Source organism: Myiozetetes cayanensis, unplaced genomic scaffold, assembly GCF_022539395.1.
Source record: "Myiozetetes cayanensis isolate MyiCay16 unplaced genomic scaffold, myiCay2020 scf6-25, whole genome shotgun sequence".
Taxonomy (NCBI): domain Eukaryota; kingdom Metazoa; phylum Chordata; class Aves; order Passeriformes; family Tyrannidae; genus Myiozetetes; species Myiozetetes cayanensis.
In genome coordinates this window covers 38,419,640-38,438,146 of record NW_026087853.1, presented here as the reverse complement: position 1 = coordinate 38,438,146, position 18,507 = coordinate 38,419,640, and the positions used below count along the sequence as shown (strand labels likewise).

At 46.7% G+C, this 18,507-nt stretch overlaps 2 protein-coding genes across 2 annotated transcripts in view; one reads left to right on the top strand and one right to left on the bottom strand.

The window, feature by feature from the left end:
* The first annotated feature begins 405 nt into the window (after positions 1 to 405).
* Positions 406 to 10,211, top strand: ARFGAP2 (ADP ribosylation factor GTPase activating protein 2). The gene is made up of 16 exons (XM_050335939.1): positions 406 to 569; positions 805 to 923; positions 1,814 to 1,886; positions 2,434 to 2,565; positions 2,656 to 2,736; positions 3,539 to 3,641; positions 4,289 to 4,345; positions 6,019 to 6,071; positions 6,473 to 6,609; positions 7,140 to 7,271; positions 7,747 to 7,875; positions 7,953 to 8,081; positions 8,449 to 8,575; positions 8,693 to 8,783; positions 8,873 to 8,991; positions 9,416 to 10,211. The coding sequence occupies exons 1-16, from the start codon at positions 498 to 500 to the stop codon at positions 9,434 to 9,436; spliced, it is 1,575 nt and encodes a 524-aa protein (XP_050191896.1). The 5' UTR covers positions 406 to 497; the 3' UTR covers positions 9,437 to 10,211.
* Positions 10,212 to 10,690: 479 nt separating this feature from the next.
* Positions 10,691 to 18,507, bottom strand: part of CSTPP1 (centriolar satellite-associated tubulin polyglutamylase complex regulator 1) — an 81,039-nt gene continuing 73,222 nt past the window's right edge. The window contains exons 6-9 of the mRNA XM_050335940.1: positions 17,829 to 18,024; positions 16,026 to 16,135; positions 12,760 to 12,823; positions 10,691 to 12,252 (exon numbers count right to left, since the gene is read on the bottom strand). Of these exons, the coding sequence (XP_050191897.1) occupies positions 12,072 to 12,252; positions 12,760 to 12,823; positions 16,026 to 16,135; positions 17,829 to 18,024 (551 nt within the window). The 3' untranslated portion in view covers positions 10,691 to 12,071. The remainder of the gene's footprint in view (positions 12,253 to 12,759; positions 12,824 to 16,025; positions 16,136 to 17,828; positions 18,025 to 18,507) is intronic.

Here is an 18,507-nt window from a genome sequence, read left to right as displayed (position 1 = left end):
CTGTGAACACTTCCAAATCACAGCTCACCTGTGCCGGTGTGCCAGGCGCGGTGTCCTGAGGTCGGGCTGCCGGAGCAGGTGCTGCCTGGAATCGCTGAGCTTTCTCCCTAGTAGCAGCTGACCCGCGGCAGGCATTGCCTTCTTGCTATTCTAAAGGGTCCTTGTCTCGGTCCGGGCCCCAAAAGGACGGGCACAGCCAGCAGGGCTCCCCCAGAAGTGCCGGGTATGGGGCTGCGGGACCCCCGTGAGCATTCGGAGCTGCCGGGGGTCTCGGGGATGGAAAGTCCCCGCTCGCGTTTAGCCTCCGGTGTGCGGAAGGCGATGCCGTGACCCCGGGCAGCGCCGGGCCGGCTGCTCCGGTCCCGAGGGGGGCGCTCCCGGAGAGCGGCCCCGGAGCGGGCGGGGCGAGCCGCCTCAGGACAGACCGACCGCGACCGCGGCGCCGCTTGGGCCCCGCCGGCCCCCGTCCCCGCGGGGGTGTCTGGGAAGGAGAGATCATGGCGGCGGAGCCGAGCAAGACGGAGATCCAGACTCTCTTCAAGCGGCTGCGGGCAGCGCCGGCCAACAAGGTAGCGGGGAGCGCCCGGGGGCTGCCGGGCCCTCCGTGCCGGGCTGCTGCCTTGCGGCCGCGCTCTGCGCTCGGACCGGGCCCTGGTGCGCTCCGAGCCGCGCTGCGGCGCGTCTTGGGGCGGCCGGGCAGCGGCTGTCGAGGAGGGCCCGGGGAGAGCCGGGGTCGCCGCGTTGCGGCAGCGGGTGCCGGAGCGGCAGAGCCACAGCCCGGCTGTCCCTTTGCATTCTCTTTAGTCGTGCTTCGACTGCGGCGCCAAGAACCCGAGCTGGGCCAGCATCACCTACGGGGTGTTCCTGTGCATCGACTGCTCCGGCGTCCACAGGTCCCTGGGCGTGCACCTCAGCTTCATCAGGTGCGTGGGGAGCGGGGCTCTGGCCCGCGGAGCCGCGGGCACGCCTGGGGCAGCCCTGCCTCCTTGCTGTGGGAACAGGCAGCGAACGGGAGAGGAGCGATCGCTTCGGGCTGTGTGTGGTTCGCTCGCTGGAGCTTCTGGGTCACTCAGCCCTTCCGAGATGGAGTTTCCAAAGCACCTCAAGTGGGACCATCGACATGTTACTTTCGCTAACCTTGCAGAAATGCTGTCTGGACTTTGACGTGTAGGAATGTGGGTTGTGAATTTTGGCAGTAAAACAGCAGTATGGTAGTCTTTCCTGTAATGCTGAGCAAGGCAAAAAGATGAATATTATTTAATCTTTTCTGTATCAACCCAGCAGGAAAGATGGTGTTTGATTTTCAATTTAGTTCTTTTCGGTACTTATAAAAGTTAGTATATACTTTTAAGTAATAGAACTGTGACCTTTATTTGTTTAGAGAAAAGTTGTGTAACTGATATGAGACACACTGTGTCCCCTGACTTTACTTGGATGTTTTCTCAGTTGCTTTGTCACGTGTTTTGGCCTAATCTGTGGGACGGGCTGAATATGTCTCTACATGTGAGATCCCATGTAGAACAAAAGTTCTTGGCTGTACTTTCCTAGCTCAAGCTCTGTCCTCTCTACAAGCAGTACGAGTGAGAGATCCTCAAAATTTGGATATTATTTGATGTGAAGCTATGTTTTTTCCTTACTTTAAAAGTTCAAATAATTTTTTTACAGGAGCAAAGAAGTTACTAAGATGTTCTTTCCCCCTTTGCCATGTATACTCTGAGATAGTAGTGGGATATCTGACCGTTCTAGGTCAAAGCTTGCTTTTGCATTTGGTATGCCTGCTCTTCATTAATAGAAATAATTGGTTCTCACACAGGTCCACGGAGTTGGATTCTAACTGGAACTGGTTCCAGCTGAGGTGTATGCAAGTGGGCAGCAATGCCAATGCGGTGAGGAGCCTCTGTGGGCGTTTTGCTGGGTTTCCCTCTTACTAATCCACACTCTGCTTTTTGTCCCTTTCCTTTGTGTGGCTTTCTCAGTACCACCCTCACCTGTTCTTTCTCTGGATAGCAAACTCTTTTGAAATGTGTAATGAAGGGGAGGGGCATTTGTCAGGTGTGCTTAGAGGTCAGACTGTGACATTTGCATGCATTGTTTTTGATGTGCAGTTCTGCCATTTTCTGGCACCTCATTTAAATGAGGCACAGTCTTCTTTAATGGTAGGAGTTAATGATAACACTCATCAGTTTGAAAGCTCGTGCTCAGCACTGTGAATCAGAATCATCCTTCTGTGGAGGATATGGATGGTTGTCATAAGCCTCTGGGGCCTGGAGTGAGACATCTTGGAGAAAGCTGATCAGTGAATGGTTGGTTCATGCTGTGTTCTCAGTGTGTCATCCGCTGTCTCTGGGAAGCTTTCATTTTCTGTTGAGTTTGTCTAATGCATGATTGAGTATGATCTAGCAGTCAGGAGACTGAATATCCCTCTCTTTTCAGACTGCTTTCTTCCGCCAGCACGGCTGTACTACCACAGATGCCAATGCTAAATATAACAGCCGAGCTGCCCAGATGTACAGGGAGAAGATCCGGCAGCTGGCAAGTGCTGCCATGGCCAAGTACGGCACTGATGTAAGTCTGAGCACCCTGGCATTGTTAGATGGGTAGTGCTGGATGCTGAGTCTTGTAGGATACCTTCTTTTTTCCCTGTCCTCTCTTTAGCTGCTTATAGATGGACTGAGTGGAGCCCCTGGGCACTCCCCTGACAAGAGTGATGCTGATTTCTTCACAGAGCACACACAGGTGAGAAGAACTGCCTAAACCAGGCAGCCTTACTAACTCTCAAATAGCCAGCTGTTTAATCAGGAGCAGTCCCACTTAGTTTGGAAGGACTCTAAATTGTATAATTTATCAGTAGTTACATGGAAGAACCAGGATTCAGTCATCTGTCTAGGACATAGTCACAGATTTGAACAGTCCCTGATGAGGCCTGTAATATCCACGTCTTTTGTTTTTAAGACCGTCTTCACCTTCAAAGAATACTCAGAGCTACCAGCTACTCCCTGGTAGTGTGTGCTGTGTTAATGTGTAGTTTCTTTGAACAGTTTGAGCAGGAACTGGCTATTCCTTTGAACTTCTGGTTAGTCAGCCTTTCAGTGCACAGACCTGGTAAAATGGATTTGGGCAACTGTCTGCACAATGCTAGACAGACTTTCTCAGGAGAACAGAGTAACCTGAGAATGGCAAATAGAGACAATGGGAGCAGAGGTTTAATTTTTTCCAGGAAAACTCATTCACACTTTCTCCCAGGTTTAAGCTTATCTCCGTTAACCTGGGAAGTCCTTGCAGTAGCCAACTGTCCAACGATGCTGTCATTACTCCTGGTCTTTCATTCAGCTTAGCTTTCATTTTTTTCTTTAACTTTTGTCCCTGGTAAGGGAATGTTGACTTGTTCATATATTATGTTGAATGAAGACATAGTCTGGAGTTTAGAACAAGTTTCCTTTAGCCTAAAATTGAATATGGGTTACCAAATTTGGAGTAAGTTCAGGATTTTTTGTTCATTCATCTTCTACAAATCATTGGAATGAGCATTTCCTTGCAGTCTTCCAGTACCTGGGATGTAGCAGATGCCAGCCAGAATCCTGCACAGTCTTCCCTGGAGGTGGAAAAAGCAGCAAAGTCATCAGAAGGCAGTGAAGTGTCGAGTGAGTTCCTTGCTGAATTATTTTTTCCAAGGATCTGCTTTCATTTCCAGGAGAATATGGTTCTGTGCTGCAGTTGGAAGGGCTGAGCTTTTCCTTTGGTTCAGGTTTGAAGGAGTGGAAGCTCTCTGCACTGTGTGATATTTACTAAATCAGTGGAGACTTAAAAAACACTGCTCTGTTTGGGATCAGTTCTCTGCTTTTCCTAAAATGCACACAAAACTGTTTTGTGAATTAGTCGCCCCATTTTTCTAATTCCAGGCATAATTATTTGTTTAAACACTCTTCTGTATCCCTTGAATTGGGTGGTTCTGAAAATGACATATGAATACAGAGCAGGAAACGGTTTCTGGGGTGAATGGCAAGGAAACCAAGAGTCTGGGGGCATAGCTGTAATTTGAAATAGCTTTGTATATTTCCCTGCAGAGTGGTTGCTTTCTTTTACTTTATTATGAACGCTGCAGAGAATAATTTGCTCTATGGAGACATAAAGTTGTTGTGCTTGGGAAATTGCATCTTTCAAGCTGTAACTTGATTTGTTTGTGGGGGCAGAGGAGCTGGAAGAGATGTAGTGAACCTGTGAGCACACTGGGAAAAAAGATGTTGAGAATCAATCTGCTGAATGTTTTCTTCTGGTTTTGTGCCCACAGATCCCAGCCAGGGCCCATCTATTGACTTGCTGAGCACATCTCCTAAAGCTCCTTTAGGTAAGTAAGAATTTTCACTGTCTCTTAGATCAGTCTTGCTCTTATATCTGCTGTTCAGTAGTAAGCTCAGTGGAGCTGGAACCAATGAGCCAATTTCCAGAACGTCTAAAGAAGCATCTTCCTGTGGAGCCAGTACTAAGTATGTTCCTGAACCCCAAAGCCAAGCTATAGTTTGCTGGAGGTTTCCTCCTCCTTCAGGTGATTGAGTTCAAAGCTGTTGCCTTCCCAAAAACATGTTTTCATTTTTTGAGCTTTTGGCATGTGCGTATCTAGAACCTGGGTGATCAAGGCCACGTGGATGTGGTGTTGGGTTTTTTGGTTTGTTTCCCCACAGAACTTTTGGAGACAAATGAATTTTCCATATCAAAGTAACAGGGATTTGTATCTGATTCTGTTCTGCCATTACTGTCCTGGCTGCACACAAAGAATCTAACTGGAGCTTCTTTCCTTACTGAGAACATGCTCCTAGCCCACAGTGGGTTCATTCTGGGTGGAAAGCCTGTGTCCTCAAGTGTCTGTTCATTCCCCATGTTTTATGTCTCTTCCTCAGACATGTCCATGTATCTATCAACACAAGGGGCTGCTCCTGCCAGAGGTAACTGGCTAACAGCTGGCCTGCACTGGCTGCTTGTGACAACTCTGCTTGCCCCTTCTGTAATTCTGCCTTCAGTTCTGACTTAACTTCCTGTGCCTGGGGGGAGAGAATGAGCCAAAGCTTATATGTGTTGTATTTGGATCTAAACCAGCTATTTCACATCTGTAAAGAGACCTTATTGACATTTTTGTTAAATGTTTTCTAACAGTAAAAAAAAAAAAACAACTTAACCTCAAATCAAATGTTAGGAATATCGAGTGGAAAACAATCTGGGGTAGTGTGAATGTTTTGAATCTTCTTATTTCAAAAATTTATGGTAAGACTAGAAAAGATACAGGAAAGGCCATCAAGAATGATCTATGGGTTAGCAAAAGTCATGTGGCTGTAGAAAGTAAGGAGACACATGCAGAAGAAAAGCCCAACAAGGGTGAGAAAAGATTTTTGAGCTTGGAAAAATGTCTTGGGCAGTCCCTCTCTGCTTTGTTCTTACCCTTTTCCCCAGGCATCTGCTGCTTGGCTGGACTTTGTCTGGTTTTACAAGTGTGGTATGCCCTCAGAGTGATAAATGCAAGGCTTTGGGGAACCTTGCTGCTTTTACAGCTCGCTGCACTTTAGGTCCATTTTGTTGTTGGAATGTTCATGTAAACATGACTTCAGGGTTCTTGCTGCTTTGTTCCTAAGGCATTGGTGAGGCACTGTCCTTCATATGCCTCTGAAGCTGCATTTTCTTGAATTTGTGGATGGAATAAATTTAGTCTTTCTCTAACTGCCCTGATCCCTACTGGGTGGGGTCACCTGCTGCATAACACTCAGAGGAACTATTCACAGTTCTTAATTCACTTAGAAGTTTCTTCAGCAGTGGACATGCTTCTTTAGGCCAACAGCCTGCAATTGTGGAGCTTCTAAGTGCATCTTACTTAGCTGGGTGAAGGCACCCAGTCTTTTGATATAAAGTGCATGGTGTGCCCTGGACGCAATAGCAGCTGGACTGTGGTGGATGTTCTTGTGGGTTGCTGTCTAATTTTGGCTTTTTAAATTAATTCACTTCTGCTTATTTGCTGCTTCCCTCCTCTTGCAGAACTTAAATCCTCCCTCATTGGAAAGAAGAAACCAGGAGCTGCCAAGAAAGGGGTATGTCTGAGTTCTTGTTTTATGGAGAGGCATGTCTCGTATTACTGCTGTCCTTTCCCTGGCCCTTGCTTTCTGCCCTTAACAAAGCTGCGTACTGAGAGATCTGTTTGGGGAGGGGAGAGCTTAGACAGCTTGTATATTAATGCACAAAAAAATTTAGGTTTTGGATCATTACTGGTTACAGTCTGAAATGTATGTGGCTGATCTATTAGTGCTGCCCACTGGTGGGTTAACTCTTAGGTGTTCTTCTGTACTGTGTTGCAAGCTCTTTTGGGTCTGTAGGTTGTGACTACACAGGGAGACCGAAGGCCTGATCAGTGCAGCAAAAAGTAGGATTCAGGTTTTCTTCTACAGTGAACAATCTAGTGAAGAAATCACAATTTTTTGTTCTGTTTTTCCAGTTGGGTGCAAAAAAAGGTCTTGGAGCCCAGAAAGTAAGCAGCCAGAGCTTCAGTGAGATTGAGCGGCAAGCCCAGGTGGCAGAGCAGCTGAGGGAGCAGCAGGCAGTGGAGTCCAGGAAACAAGCCGAGGAGTCCATGTAAGTGCCCTGTTTGGGATGAGTACCTTGCATATGTAAGGCAGAAGTAATACGAGGCTAATGCTGTTCATCCTAGGACCACCTAAAGTGAGTACAGAACTCACTGCATGACAGGAGGAGCAGTAGGTATAAGCCAGTATGGCCCTTGTAGCAGCACACAAGTTATATTGACATTTTATTCAAATTATCATCCCTGGAAGAGTTTAGGGAGCAGATATGCAAGTATTTTGTGTTTCTGTTCACCTTGGGACAGGACTGAAAAAGGCAAAGGCTGAATGGATGGGTCATTCTTGTGGTGGGGAGGGGAAGACATGCTGCAATGCTTACAGTAAGGAAATCATGTTTAGACAGAAGAAGAGTTGAATCTCAGGGGAGGTGAGATGGGAAAACAAGCAGTAGCTTTTGTGCAAGGATTTTGGCAGACCTGTTGTGAAAATGGCTATTGTGATGGGGATTGCCATTTGCTTCTGCCCAGTATGGGCAGTGAGGGAGGGTAATGAGCTGGTACCCACCATACCTCTTTCCTTCAGAGTCGCCTCAATGCGTCTGGCTTATCAGGAACTGCAGCTTGATCGGAAGAAGGAAGAGAAGAAGCTTCAGAATCTTGAAGGGAAGAAGCGTGAACAAGCAGAGAGGCTGGGCATGGGCTTGGTGTCCAGAAGGTACTTGGCTGTGGATGGCACAGGACAGACAGGTGTCTTGGAAGCACCCTGCTCTGGAGAAGTTTCTTGAAGGCAGTAGCTTGCTCTTGTAACAGATAAAGAGATGATTTAAAGAGCTCATTTGCTGGTCTAGATCTAAAAATGCTTCTGGCACCAGAAGGAATGGGCTCTCTGCTCAAAGGTTCAAGTACTCATTTGAGCATTTCCACAGATGTGTGGCCTGTCAGTGTCTAGCTCTAGAGCCCTACTGCTTGACAGATATCCCCCTGCAGGATCCTTCCTTTAAAAAGATAGCTCAAGACTTCTGAAGGAGCATAGATAAGTGGTGAAGGGGGCTGGCAATCCTACAGGTCTCCCTCCAGGCTTGTGGCACCTGTCCCACTTGCAAAGGCCAGATTCAGTTTTGAGGCAGACTGGTTGTAGGGGCTGGATGCTGTCAGACCCCTCAGCCCTGACTGCCTGTTTGTTGTGCTAGTCCCGTTTCACACTCGGTGATGGCTGAGATGCAAGTAATTGAGCAGGAGACGCCGCTGGTAGCAAAGGCTTCCCGCTCCCAGTTGGACTTGTTTGAAGATGGTGGAAGGTTCGCATCTGGACCCCCCAAGTAAGACTTGGCTTCAATGTAGTCTTTGGCTTATTCCTGAATTTTATGTCTGGCCTCAATTAACCTATTTTTGATAGGTACAAATACAGTCCCTTCTCATTCGAAGATGCATTTGGCTCACGATGGGAAACAGACTCTTCATGGGGTATGGACAAAGAAGAGGAACCTGAGGTGACCATTTCCAGTATTCGGCCAGTTTCAGAGAGGTAATGTTTACCACTGCTAGTGTACCTTGTGCCCCTTGTGTGTGGGACAAAGGGATAAATCTGGAAGCTGTGGGACAGATGCTGCTGTGTTACAGCAGGAGTCTTGTGCTACAAAAGATAACACAGACAAGCCCAAGAAAAAGGGCCTTGAGTGAAAGGGCCTTAGGCACTTCTTTCCCTGTCATATCCCTAAGTTTGATACAGCCTCTATGGTTATCAAGTACTGGCTGTCCTGAGGTGGGAAGAGATGGCAGCTAGCACTTGAGGATTTCTTGATTTTCTTTGGTCAGATAGGGTCTGAAACAGAAGTGTGATTCTTTGCTGTGTTGGTGAGCTTAAGCTGACATGTCTTTTCTTGTTTCCTTAGACCCCCCAGTAGGCGGGAGACTGAGAACAGGCCATCCATTGTGGAATCCAATGAAGCTCGGCAGAAGTTTGCAGGGGCTAAAGCTATCTCTTCAGATATGTTTTTTGGGCGGGAGGCAGATGCTGAGGTAGATACATTCTGCAGTGCTTATGCTAGTGCAGCTCTGGCTTTACTTCTTCCTGTTTGCTCAGGTCCTACTTTATTTCCTTCTTTTATAACCTTTTTATTTTGTTTTCTGCTGCAGTATGAAGCCAGATCCCGACTGCAGCAGCTCTCAGGCAGCAGTGCCATCAGCTCTGCAGACCTGTTTGGAGAGGCTGACAATGTACACTCAGGTTTGTTAGCACTCAGGGGGTTGAGGAAGGGGGTCAGGATGCTTTCTGGAGCCGAGGAACTCCAGGCTAACTCCTGCTGGTTCTTGCAGGTGGCGTGTCTATTGGAAATGTCCTGCCTGCAGCTGACATTGCACAGTTCAAGCAAGGAGTGAAATCAGTTGCTGGCAAGATGGCTGTCCTAGCCAATGGGGTGATGAACTCCCTCCAGGTGAGGTTACACTATGGCACCTTCAGACAGGCTATTGTCATGGTCAGGGACTTTCACAATAATCTGGTTTCTACTGGAATTATTGTTGTCTTCTCAAATTATGGGGAAAGTCCCAGGGAGAGACCAGTCTTTTATAGCTGATGACTACAGTACAATAGCTGAGCAATTCCAGGTGGCCAGTGAACTCTACTTGGTCAGTCTTACTCCTCTGCTGTACAGGACACCTCGTTATGTCAGATATGCCTTTTCCACAAATTCCAGGCAGAACTTAAAAACTTACGGTCATTTTACCTTCTGCTTTTGCATGGTGTCCTGTCTAGGTAACCACACACAGCATTCAAATACCAAACGCCCCAATTTCTTGTTATTGGTCTCTGGATTTTGCATGAAGGTGTTGTAGCATGGTGTCTTGTTTCCTCCTCAGGATCGTTATGGCTCATATTGATGACCCAGGGACTGCAACTCAAAGGGAAGCAAGCAAGAAGCACTGATGCCACCTTTGTCTGGAGTAAACTCTGCAGGACTGTCTTATTATCTGGGTTGGGTGGGAAGGGGAGAAGGTAACTGGAGGGAGTCAGGACATGGCTGTTCCCAGGATGCTTTCTGAATATCTCTGGATTCCACTCTATTAAAATTCAATGTGCCCTCATACCCACTGCTATCTACTAGCCAGTGGAGACAGGCCTTCTTACAGGGGTAACCTCATTGTTGTAAAAGATACGACAGGAACTCCTGGACTGCCCTCATCAGTGCTCCTGTCCTTCTTGGCCCATACCTTAACTCACCAAGTGACAGAGGAAAGGGGAATGCTATTTTTCTGAACATCATGTGACATGACTGTTTTTTGTTCTGCTCAGTGCTCCCAATCCATGGTGCTGTGGAGTCCTCTGTATTTGCAGGATCTGACTTTTGCCATGATACAGTCCTTTTTACTGTCTTCTAAACCAGCATATATAGATGCAGGAGAAAAAAAAAAGCAAAGATTATTTTTTTAGCTTCTAACTACATCATCAGCAAGAAAGGCCCAGTTAAAGAAGTAAAGATATTTACTGGATCCCTGGTTATTTTGTTGCCCAGGTTTGGATGGAGGTTAAAGTACTGAGCCTCTGACATCACCATGAGATGCAGCAGTGAGTGAGGACTGTCATTTTAGTCCTGTTCAACTTCCTCTCTGCTTCTGACTCTGGTTTTAACAAGAGCATGTTTTTCTCTTCCTCGGACTATCGTGTTAAGGACTAGGTAGTAAGAAAAAGGGTGGGAAAGGGCTAGTTACACACTCTTACTAAAAGAAGAGAGCCTGAGGCTGTTCTGAAGCCTCTCTGTGGGACTGGGAAGGGCCTTGCATGGGCTTCCTTGAGGGGCTGTGGTAGCTGCTGGGAGGGGAAATGTTACTCAGCTGCTCTATGCTGATGTTTGGCCACCCTGGGCCACTGCGATGGGGCAGGAGGGGAGTAAGGGTCAGGTCTTCCTGTGGCTTTGCCGCCTGTGCCCTGGCACAGTTCTACCATCACAGTGTCTGGGAAGGGGCTGGGGCTCTGGGGAGTGGCAGTGTTGCCGCAGGGTGAGGGCAGGAGTTCGTGGGCACCTGCATGGCCACAAGTGCTGCCCTCATGCTCAGGGTGATGTTCCCCCTGGGCCTGGCCCCGGGCAGCACCCAGAGGAGGGGCCAGGGCAGCTCTGAAGACCCAGATGCAGCAGAGGCCTGACACAGCGTGCTTTATTGCCGGGCTGTCACAGCCACTCACCGAGCTGGGAGAGAACACACAGATCATAAATAATATAACTTACAATAAATAAATAACCCCTCCCACTACCTCCACAGGTGGGGCTGTGGTAAAGACTGAGCAGTAGTTGTGCAATTAGTCTTAAAACAGCTCCAGCATGTGTTGAATCCATAGCATAGGGCTGGTACAAGCTTTGGGCTACCAGCTCCTAGTGGCCCATGTAGCAGCACTTAACAACCAGGAGGAGCAAGGTGGCTCCCAAAGATGCATGGGAAACTGAAGTTCCCCAGGAAACAACGAGTCTGTGCAAGCTGGGGCACAGGAGCTGGGCTAGACACCTGTGGAAGTCAAATCACAGAGTTAGTTACCATTAATGCAATGCTACGCTACTTATTTTTGTAGTTGTAAGGGCTACGTGATGCTGCTACAACAATGCCAATATCTACAAAAAATCCCAACTGGGTCTCATTTGAGAACCGCTTCCTTCTCCCTTAGTGCTTCTGCCTACCCAGCCCCAGCAGATGCTCTATAGACTTGCAAGCCACACCACCTGTGGCCAAGGAATTTAAAGACTCCCTCTCCTCCAGTCTCTCTGAAATTTACCATTCCAAATGACCTTAATATGCTGTTGGAGGCAGTGGGAGACCTCCCAGAAAGGAACCTGGCACAGCAGCAGAGCCTGAGAGCACCATGCAGTACATACTGCACTCTAGCTTATTTGCTGTATTTGCTTTGGCCAGTCTTGGACACATGAAGGAAAAAGCACAGAGCAGACACAGCTGGCATGGCAATATCTAAAGCGCCCTTTTCTAGGAACTTCAGGAATTTCTCTGCTTTTGATGCTATGCAGCTGCAGGTTTACTGGGAATAATTACAATGGGACACAAGTGCAGAGCTGCTGCTGGCAATTTAACCAGTCTATTGTCCAGGCCAAATCTGAACAGAGCTACACACCAAAACACTGGCAAGCGGTCTGTGCTAGTGCTCCCACTGCTTCAGCACCTGCTGAACCGTGAGGGAGAGCCCAGTGAGAGACATACCCGGCTGTTTCCAAGTGGGAGCAGAGCTGGCATCTGCTGGCTGGTCTTGCCTGCCAGCAGGGGGAAGCATGACTCTGCAGCTGTAAATGGCTTCTGCAGAGGAACTATTCTTGCACAGATTTGGAGCTGGGAAAAACAAGAGCTCTTCCTGGGAAGAGATGGATGAACCTGATACTGGGGACTAGCACAGCCACACGCGCACACTGGTGATGTAGACAGAACGCTCTGTCAGAGCAGATGCTCTGGGAAGAGGTCCTGTTCCTCCAGTGGGTTCTGGAGAAAACCAAGATGTGAATGGTGCCCACCCTCACAACCTTCAGTTTTCAGAGGAGTCAGTCTCTTCATTGGAGCCTTCACTCTCAGCATCCATTTTTCGCCGGTGGTGTAGAGGTTTCCAGGGTGAGTTAATCCTTGGTGAGTTACGGACAGGCATATTAGCTGTGTCTCCGCTGGAGCTGGCAGGACCAGACATGGAAAGCCGTGAAACCTGAGCTACCCTGAAAGAGAAAAGACAAATGGTAGGCAGCCTGACTTGTCATCTCCAACCTTTACCATAGCACTTTAGGAGTGAACCTGGGAAGAGGACTTACAACTACCACAGGGATGGAAAGATGTTCACATCACACAGGGGGAACATCTTGCACTGGTACGTCCCAGACTTACTGTATGAATCTTTTACTGTTTAAATATATCTTCTGATATGAGCCTATGTCCTCCAACAATTCTAGTTTTCACCATCCAAACAAAATTTCCCTCATTAGAGACTGATGCTTCCTCTAGGTCCCTCTTTGAGTCACACTCTTTCTGAAGGCTTTTCTAAGGACTTTGTTAGCTGCACCAAAGCACCTCAAAGAAAGAAAGCCTCCCTGCTCAGGCTGCTCTTTTAGTTCCTCTATTGTTTTATAGTAAAGCAGAGGAATAGGGACAGTACTTTACAACACTCTTCCATAGCATGCTACCTTTAATCCGTTGCTTTACCTCCTAGTTTAGGCAATTCCACTTACAGTTTCTCAAGTTCTTGATCCATGGCAGGGTCCAGAAACAAGTCTCCTTTATCTGGTAAAGCCCCTGAGGAAAGAAAATCGATGAAAGAAAGTATCAGAGCAGAGTTAGGCTTTCATTCCTAATGAAAAGTGTTAAAGCCATAGCAGCATGCCAGCTCTGCCCTGCAAGACAGATAAGACTTTTTCTTATACCTATTAGAGAAATGGAAACAATGTTGAGGATCACAGACAGCTAAAGAATGATGATCCGTTTTCTGTGCCTTTCAACCAAGCTGTAGCTGAGCTCAGACTAAATGGGAGGCAGCCTCAGTAGTCTCACTTCTCACAGCCCTAAGTATTGGCAGCTTTTGTTCACTATACAAAACCACTGACTACTGACTGTCAGGGAGAGTGTCAACTTTAGGCCTTTGCTCATTGTCCTATATAGTCACCAGTCCCAGATCCTATCAGTGCAATAGATGTGGTGGTATGGGTGCCACAGCCTGAAACATGTGCTATACCACCCAGGGAGATGTATATTTCTGTGCCACCTGCCTTTCTTGTGGTGCACTGAGGTTGGGGATCAAAACACTGCCAATGTAAAGCTATTGCTTTCCTTGCAATTCAGGAAAGTCAGGCCTGACTCTGGTGCACATTAAGTCTACAGGAGTAAGTGTGGATGAACTGTGCTCTAGCATTGCTTGTGTGGGTGTGAGCATGAAAGGCTGGGCCAGTATTTGGGTATCCTCTGTCAGCATAAGATCAGCATGCTCCTTTTCACATTAAGAACACTATTCAAGATGAAGGATGTGGTATAGTTCAGGACTAGAACAGCTGGTTGATCATTCTTACCCTTCTCTGAAAGGACACTGGCACCTGAGAAGTGCCCAGAAAGGAAGTTGGGGCTCTCAGGAAAGCCCTCCTTCCTAATTCTTTAACAAACTCCACCTTGTATAGGGGTCATGGGAGGGTGTGATCAGCTGGCACAGAAATTATAGAAATTGCCTACCAGAGTCTGGACAGTGCCACTGCACACCAAAAAAACCCATTTGGTAATCTGTACCAACAGTGCAGTGAAGAATGCTCTTGTTTTTCAGTAGACATGGGTGCTACACTCAATACCTTTGGGAAGGGTCTTTGTACTCCCTGTGGGGACACAAATCTGTGTTCTGGCCCTGGCACCTTTAACTTGAAGGAGCAATGAGTGTGTAAAAACTAGAATCTGTTTAGACCAGAACTGACTCCCCCATTTTCTCCCCCATTTCCCCTCCTGCAAATGAACATGAAACCCTGGCACTGCAATACAGTGTCAGGAGGTCCAGGCTAGTGTCCCAGCCTCCTTCCTTTCATGGGCTCAATTAAAAGAATAAGCAACTAAAGCTTAACTTGTTTCTGTATTTGCAGAATGCCCAGTGAGGTCTCTAGGGCACAAGAATTACTTGGGAGAGTCAGTAAATAGCTCTCAGAAAATTCACAAGTCAACATTGACACTAGAGTTACACTGCAGATTCCAATCTGCCTGGCAAACTCATCAGCACTGCCCCAGCCTGAACAAGCTGTTTTAATCCCTACCCCGCTTCCTCAAGAGGGGCTGCTTGCTTTGTGAGACCAAAGAAAAGGCAGGCAACCTGACCAAAACCTCCTCTGCCTGAAACTGCTCTTGCTGAAGGGCTTTGGGGAGCTTGTGATCCCCTACAGACCAAAGACTATTGAAATCATCCTTCAGGAGAGATTAAAAGACACCAGGAAAAGAATCCTCCTTTCCTTGCCAAAACACTAGCACCTGTCAGACTTGTGGTTGCTGCCCCTCCTCTGAGAGAGGCCTCAGCAGGAGTCTGGCAGAGGGCCAGGGGACAGGCCCACATTAATGGAAACAAAAACCCACACACTTTGTAGATGGCACAATGGCGGCTGTGGGCAGGATTTTTTTTTTCTTTTCATCTGTTTTCTTTGTGCTCAACTAGAAATGGATTTCATAGGTCAAAGGAAAAGAAAGATTTTGCTTTCTGCCATCCAGGCATCACCTTCCTCCCAGTGAATACACTGTTTCCTAAGGCTGTTTGCAGAGGGGATTGCAGGGCTGTATTCATGTACTTTTGATATATAATCTCCATGTTGCTGTGTAAGCAGCCCTGCCCCACAGGACCATTAGAAGCTCAAATAGTTTGCTGTAAGAGGGGGCTCAGCCAGGGAGGGCACACTTTTACTGTACTATGACAGACACCTGTACAAAAGAAGCAGCCCTCAGGCAAAGTACACCTTTCCATTGAGTTTTGTCTTATAATATAAGGACTGGCACATACTCAGGCCTAGAAGTAGAGGAAGAGGATACCTACTCAAAGACAGAGAGCCTACCCTTAATGGCCAGATGATTTGCTGAGTGCACATGAGTGAATCTGAGTGTTTGGGAATACTCTCAGCCTCCCACCCCCACTCTCCTCATTTAAATGTACCTCCTGGATACAGCCTTGTCAAAAACAAAAAGCCATTTCTGTTCCCCTTTGCAAGAGGAGGAAGCAAGCAAGGCATATGGGGGACATATGGAACTGTGAGTCTGAATTGTGTATGGAATACATACTCCCCTTTGCCAGTGCAAAGAGGGCTTTGCACTGCTTCCTTGCTCTGAACTGGCACAACATGAAAACAAGCAGTGAGATGCTGCTTGGTAATCCCTGTGGTTCCCACAGCAGACTGGTACAGGTTTTTTTTGCAGTCTGTGTTTTATGATACCACCAGACTTTCAGCAGGCCATAGATTGCTACTGGCAAGATCACATTGCCTTGAGGGAAGACAGGGATGAGCTGGGAAAGATTGGGCTGTAAGCCTTTGAGCCAAGGAAGTTTTCTCTACTTTTCTTGTAGAGAAGAGCAGCCATTTAAAATCTGTGGGAGCACAAAGGGCTAAAATATAGGATGGGACTTCAGTTTAGTATGGTCGACACCAGCCAGACACCTTACTTGTCTCCTGACCACCTCTGCCCAGCTTTTACAGCCAAACATGTTAAACCAACAGTTCTGCTAAAACTATCAGCTATTCAAGAGGCAAAACATTACTATCTTAGGGCAGCATTTCATATATAATTTTATCCTTGGAGAAGCTCCACAGCTTCAAGTAGACAGTAAGGCACAGTGCTATGTTTTTCAAGTTAATCCATCAACAAAATGATGAAAAACTTTCCCTTGCTCTCTTCCTGACAATGTAAAATGTGGAGCACAATTACAGAGGATATTCCACAGAAATACAGAATGACTGAAAATCTAGAGCTGAATCACTCACAGGAGTCTTACCTAGAGCTCGATTGATCCCCTGATCCTTTGCAAGTGCCACAAGAAATCCATAGAAGGTCATTCTCTGTGCATTACTCAACATTTCCTTCACAAGAGCAGAAGGTGGACAGCTAGGAAAAGAGAGACAAAGAGGTCATCTTGTCTTTTAAATTATATTTTATTTTCCTAAGACTCAGCTCAAACTGGAGAAATAAACCCTTTTACCTTGTTCTAACACTGTCAAGTTGCCTTGACTCAGTTTAAAACAAATAGGCATCAGCTTGCTTATTGAGCATTGCATCTGCTCCCTGTTTGCTAAGCAAGATCTTTGAGCTGGGGTACATCCCTAGGAACAGTCTTACCTCTCTCCATTCCAAGGACAGGGAGAAAAGCCTAGATTCACTCAGAGGCACACATATCCCAACTCTTAGCATGTTCTTTCAAAAATCATCTGGGAAATACTTTCTTTTAGAAGTCAACAAACTTTCACAGAATCATAGAAGTGTTAAGCTTGGAAAAGACTTCTAAGATCACCAAGTCCAACAGTTAACCCAGCACCACCATGTTCACCGCTAAACCATGTCCCTAACTGCCCTAACATCTAAACAGTTTTTGAATGCTTTCAGGGATGTTGTCATCATCCTTTTATCAGTGATAGTCATCCAAGGGGCAGGAAAACCTCTCAAATGATAGCCTAAATATGTCAGAAAACAATATTTAGGTAAGGACTAAATTGACATGTTCCCTTCACCTACGCTCACCTTAACCCCTGGCCCTGACTTATAAGCAATATCTTCATAGTGATTCTTGCTCTTGCCCAATACTCCTTAAAGGATTTCATGCAAAATCACACTGCCTCATAAAGAGGAAGTGTTGAACAGTCAACAGTGTAGTGTCACCCTGGGAGATGTGGGTCTGGGCTGGTGACCCCTTAGGCAAAGGTGGTTACCAAAGCCTGGACGAGTATTGAGCTACTGGATGAGAGGCTGGGAATGGCTCCCCTCACAGTGCTGTGCAAAGCCTGACTTGCCATATGGGCTCACAGTACCCTTCCCATCTACAGTTCTCAGGACATACAGGGAATGTAGAGCTTTTGCTGTTAAAAAGAACAAATCAACCTGTCAGCTCCATGCTTAGGTATCTATAGCACTGGATAGCAGTTCAGGAGTAATTCTGTGGATCACAAATTTGGATTCAGGCACATTACGCAGAAACCAGATGGAACTTGTGTCCTGAATCATTTTGTGGATCTATGCCATGACCTTCTAGGAGGGTGTGTGCTTGCTACCTGCAAGAAACTATGAAGAAAGAGTCTGTCAAAACTATACAATAAGGTCCAGTATTGCTCTATCCTCTGCTGAACTGAGGCTAGTCTTGTGCCTGGGATCTGCAGCTGGAGACCACTTTCATCACAGGCTGAGGTACAGACTGGAAATGTGAACTTGCCTAGGTAAGGCTTCATACTCCATCCACCCCAGTGGGCCTTTCTTAGGGTTCAGCTCCCAAGAACACAACTGCACTTGTTTATTATCTCCTCTAGCTAACTCATAATGGATCTCTCCTGGATGAAAGTGTCAATGCAGAAATGAGAAGGAGACCAGAGACCCAAATGAATCCATTACTTCAAGAATTAGCTCAAATCCCATGTTTCATTTGGTTTAAGCTGTTCAGCTATGATGTTTCCCTTGGTACTTCTCCAATGGCGGAAGATCCACATGGGAGTTGGATGCTTGTTCAAAGTCCTGTATTTCTTCACAGCTCCATCCTTACAAAGGGTTTCCAGAGACAGAGACTTCAAATTTGTGTTTTAGACTCCGTTCATACCTGTATTTTGATCTGTCACACAAGGACTCCAGGCACTGGTAGAAGAGAGATGCCTCTACCCCTTCAAGTGGGTTGCAGTCATTTGAGGGTTGGCGCTGCCGATGTTGCCCAGAGGATGATGTTGGCACAATCACAGTATTTGGATTCTTACCAGCCAGTAGATCCTGATAAATGGCAGCCACACTTTCCAGGAACTCTGAAAGAACAGAAAGCAACTTAAAACACAGAGGCTATAACCAGCACAGCATCCTCCTGATTCTACCAGAGTTTGAATTAAACTGTCATTCTGTGTTATACATAGCACCAACAGGAAATAAGCACAAATCTACAACATCCTGCATATTCAGATCAGATATTAGGCAGGCCCAAACAGCCATTTCCATAGAAGTTGCTGGCTTCTTTCTGTCAGGATGATTATGGGAGGCCACTCTGTTGAAAAAGATTCTTCTGAAGGGTACAAAGGCTAGCACATGGATAAAAAGTGGAGTGTGAAAGCTAATGTCAAACACAAAACTACTTTACAAAGTCTAAAATGTTTTCCTTCTCCATCTTTTGCCACTCATCATTTAAGAACTCATCCAAGTTGGGAGCAAGCTATATTGAACTGCAACAGGAGGAAAGGGAGCAAGTTAGTTAGGCTTCCAGGCTGTATCCCAGCTTGCCTCTGTGCTGCTCCAAA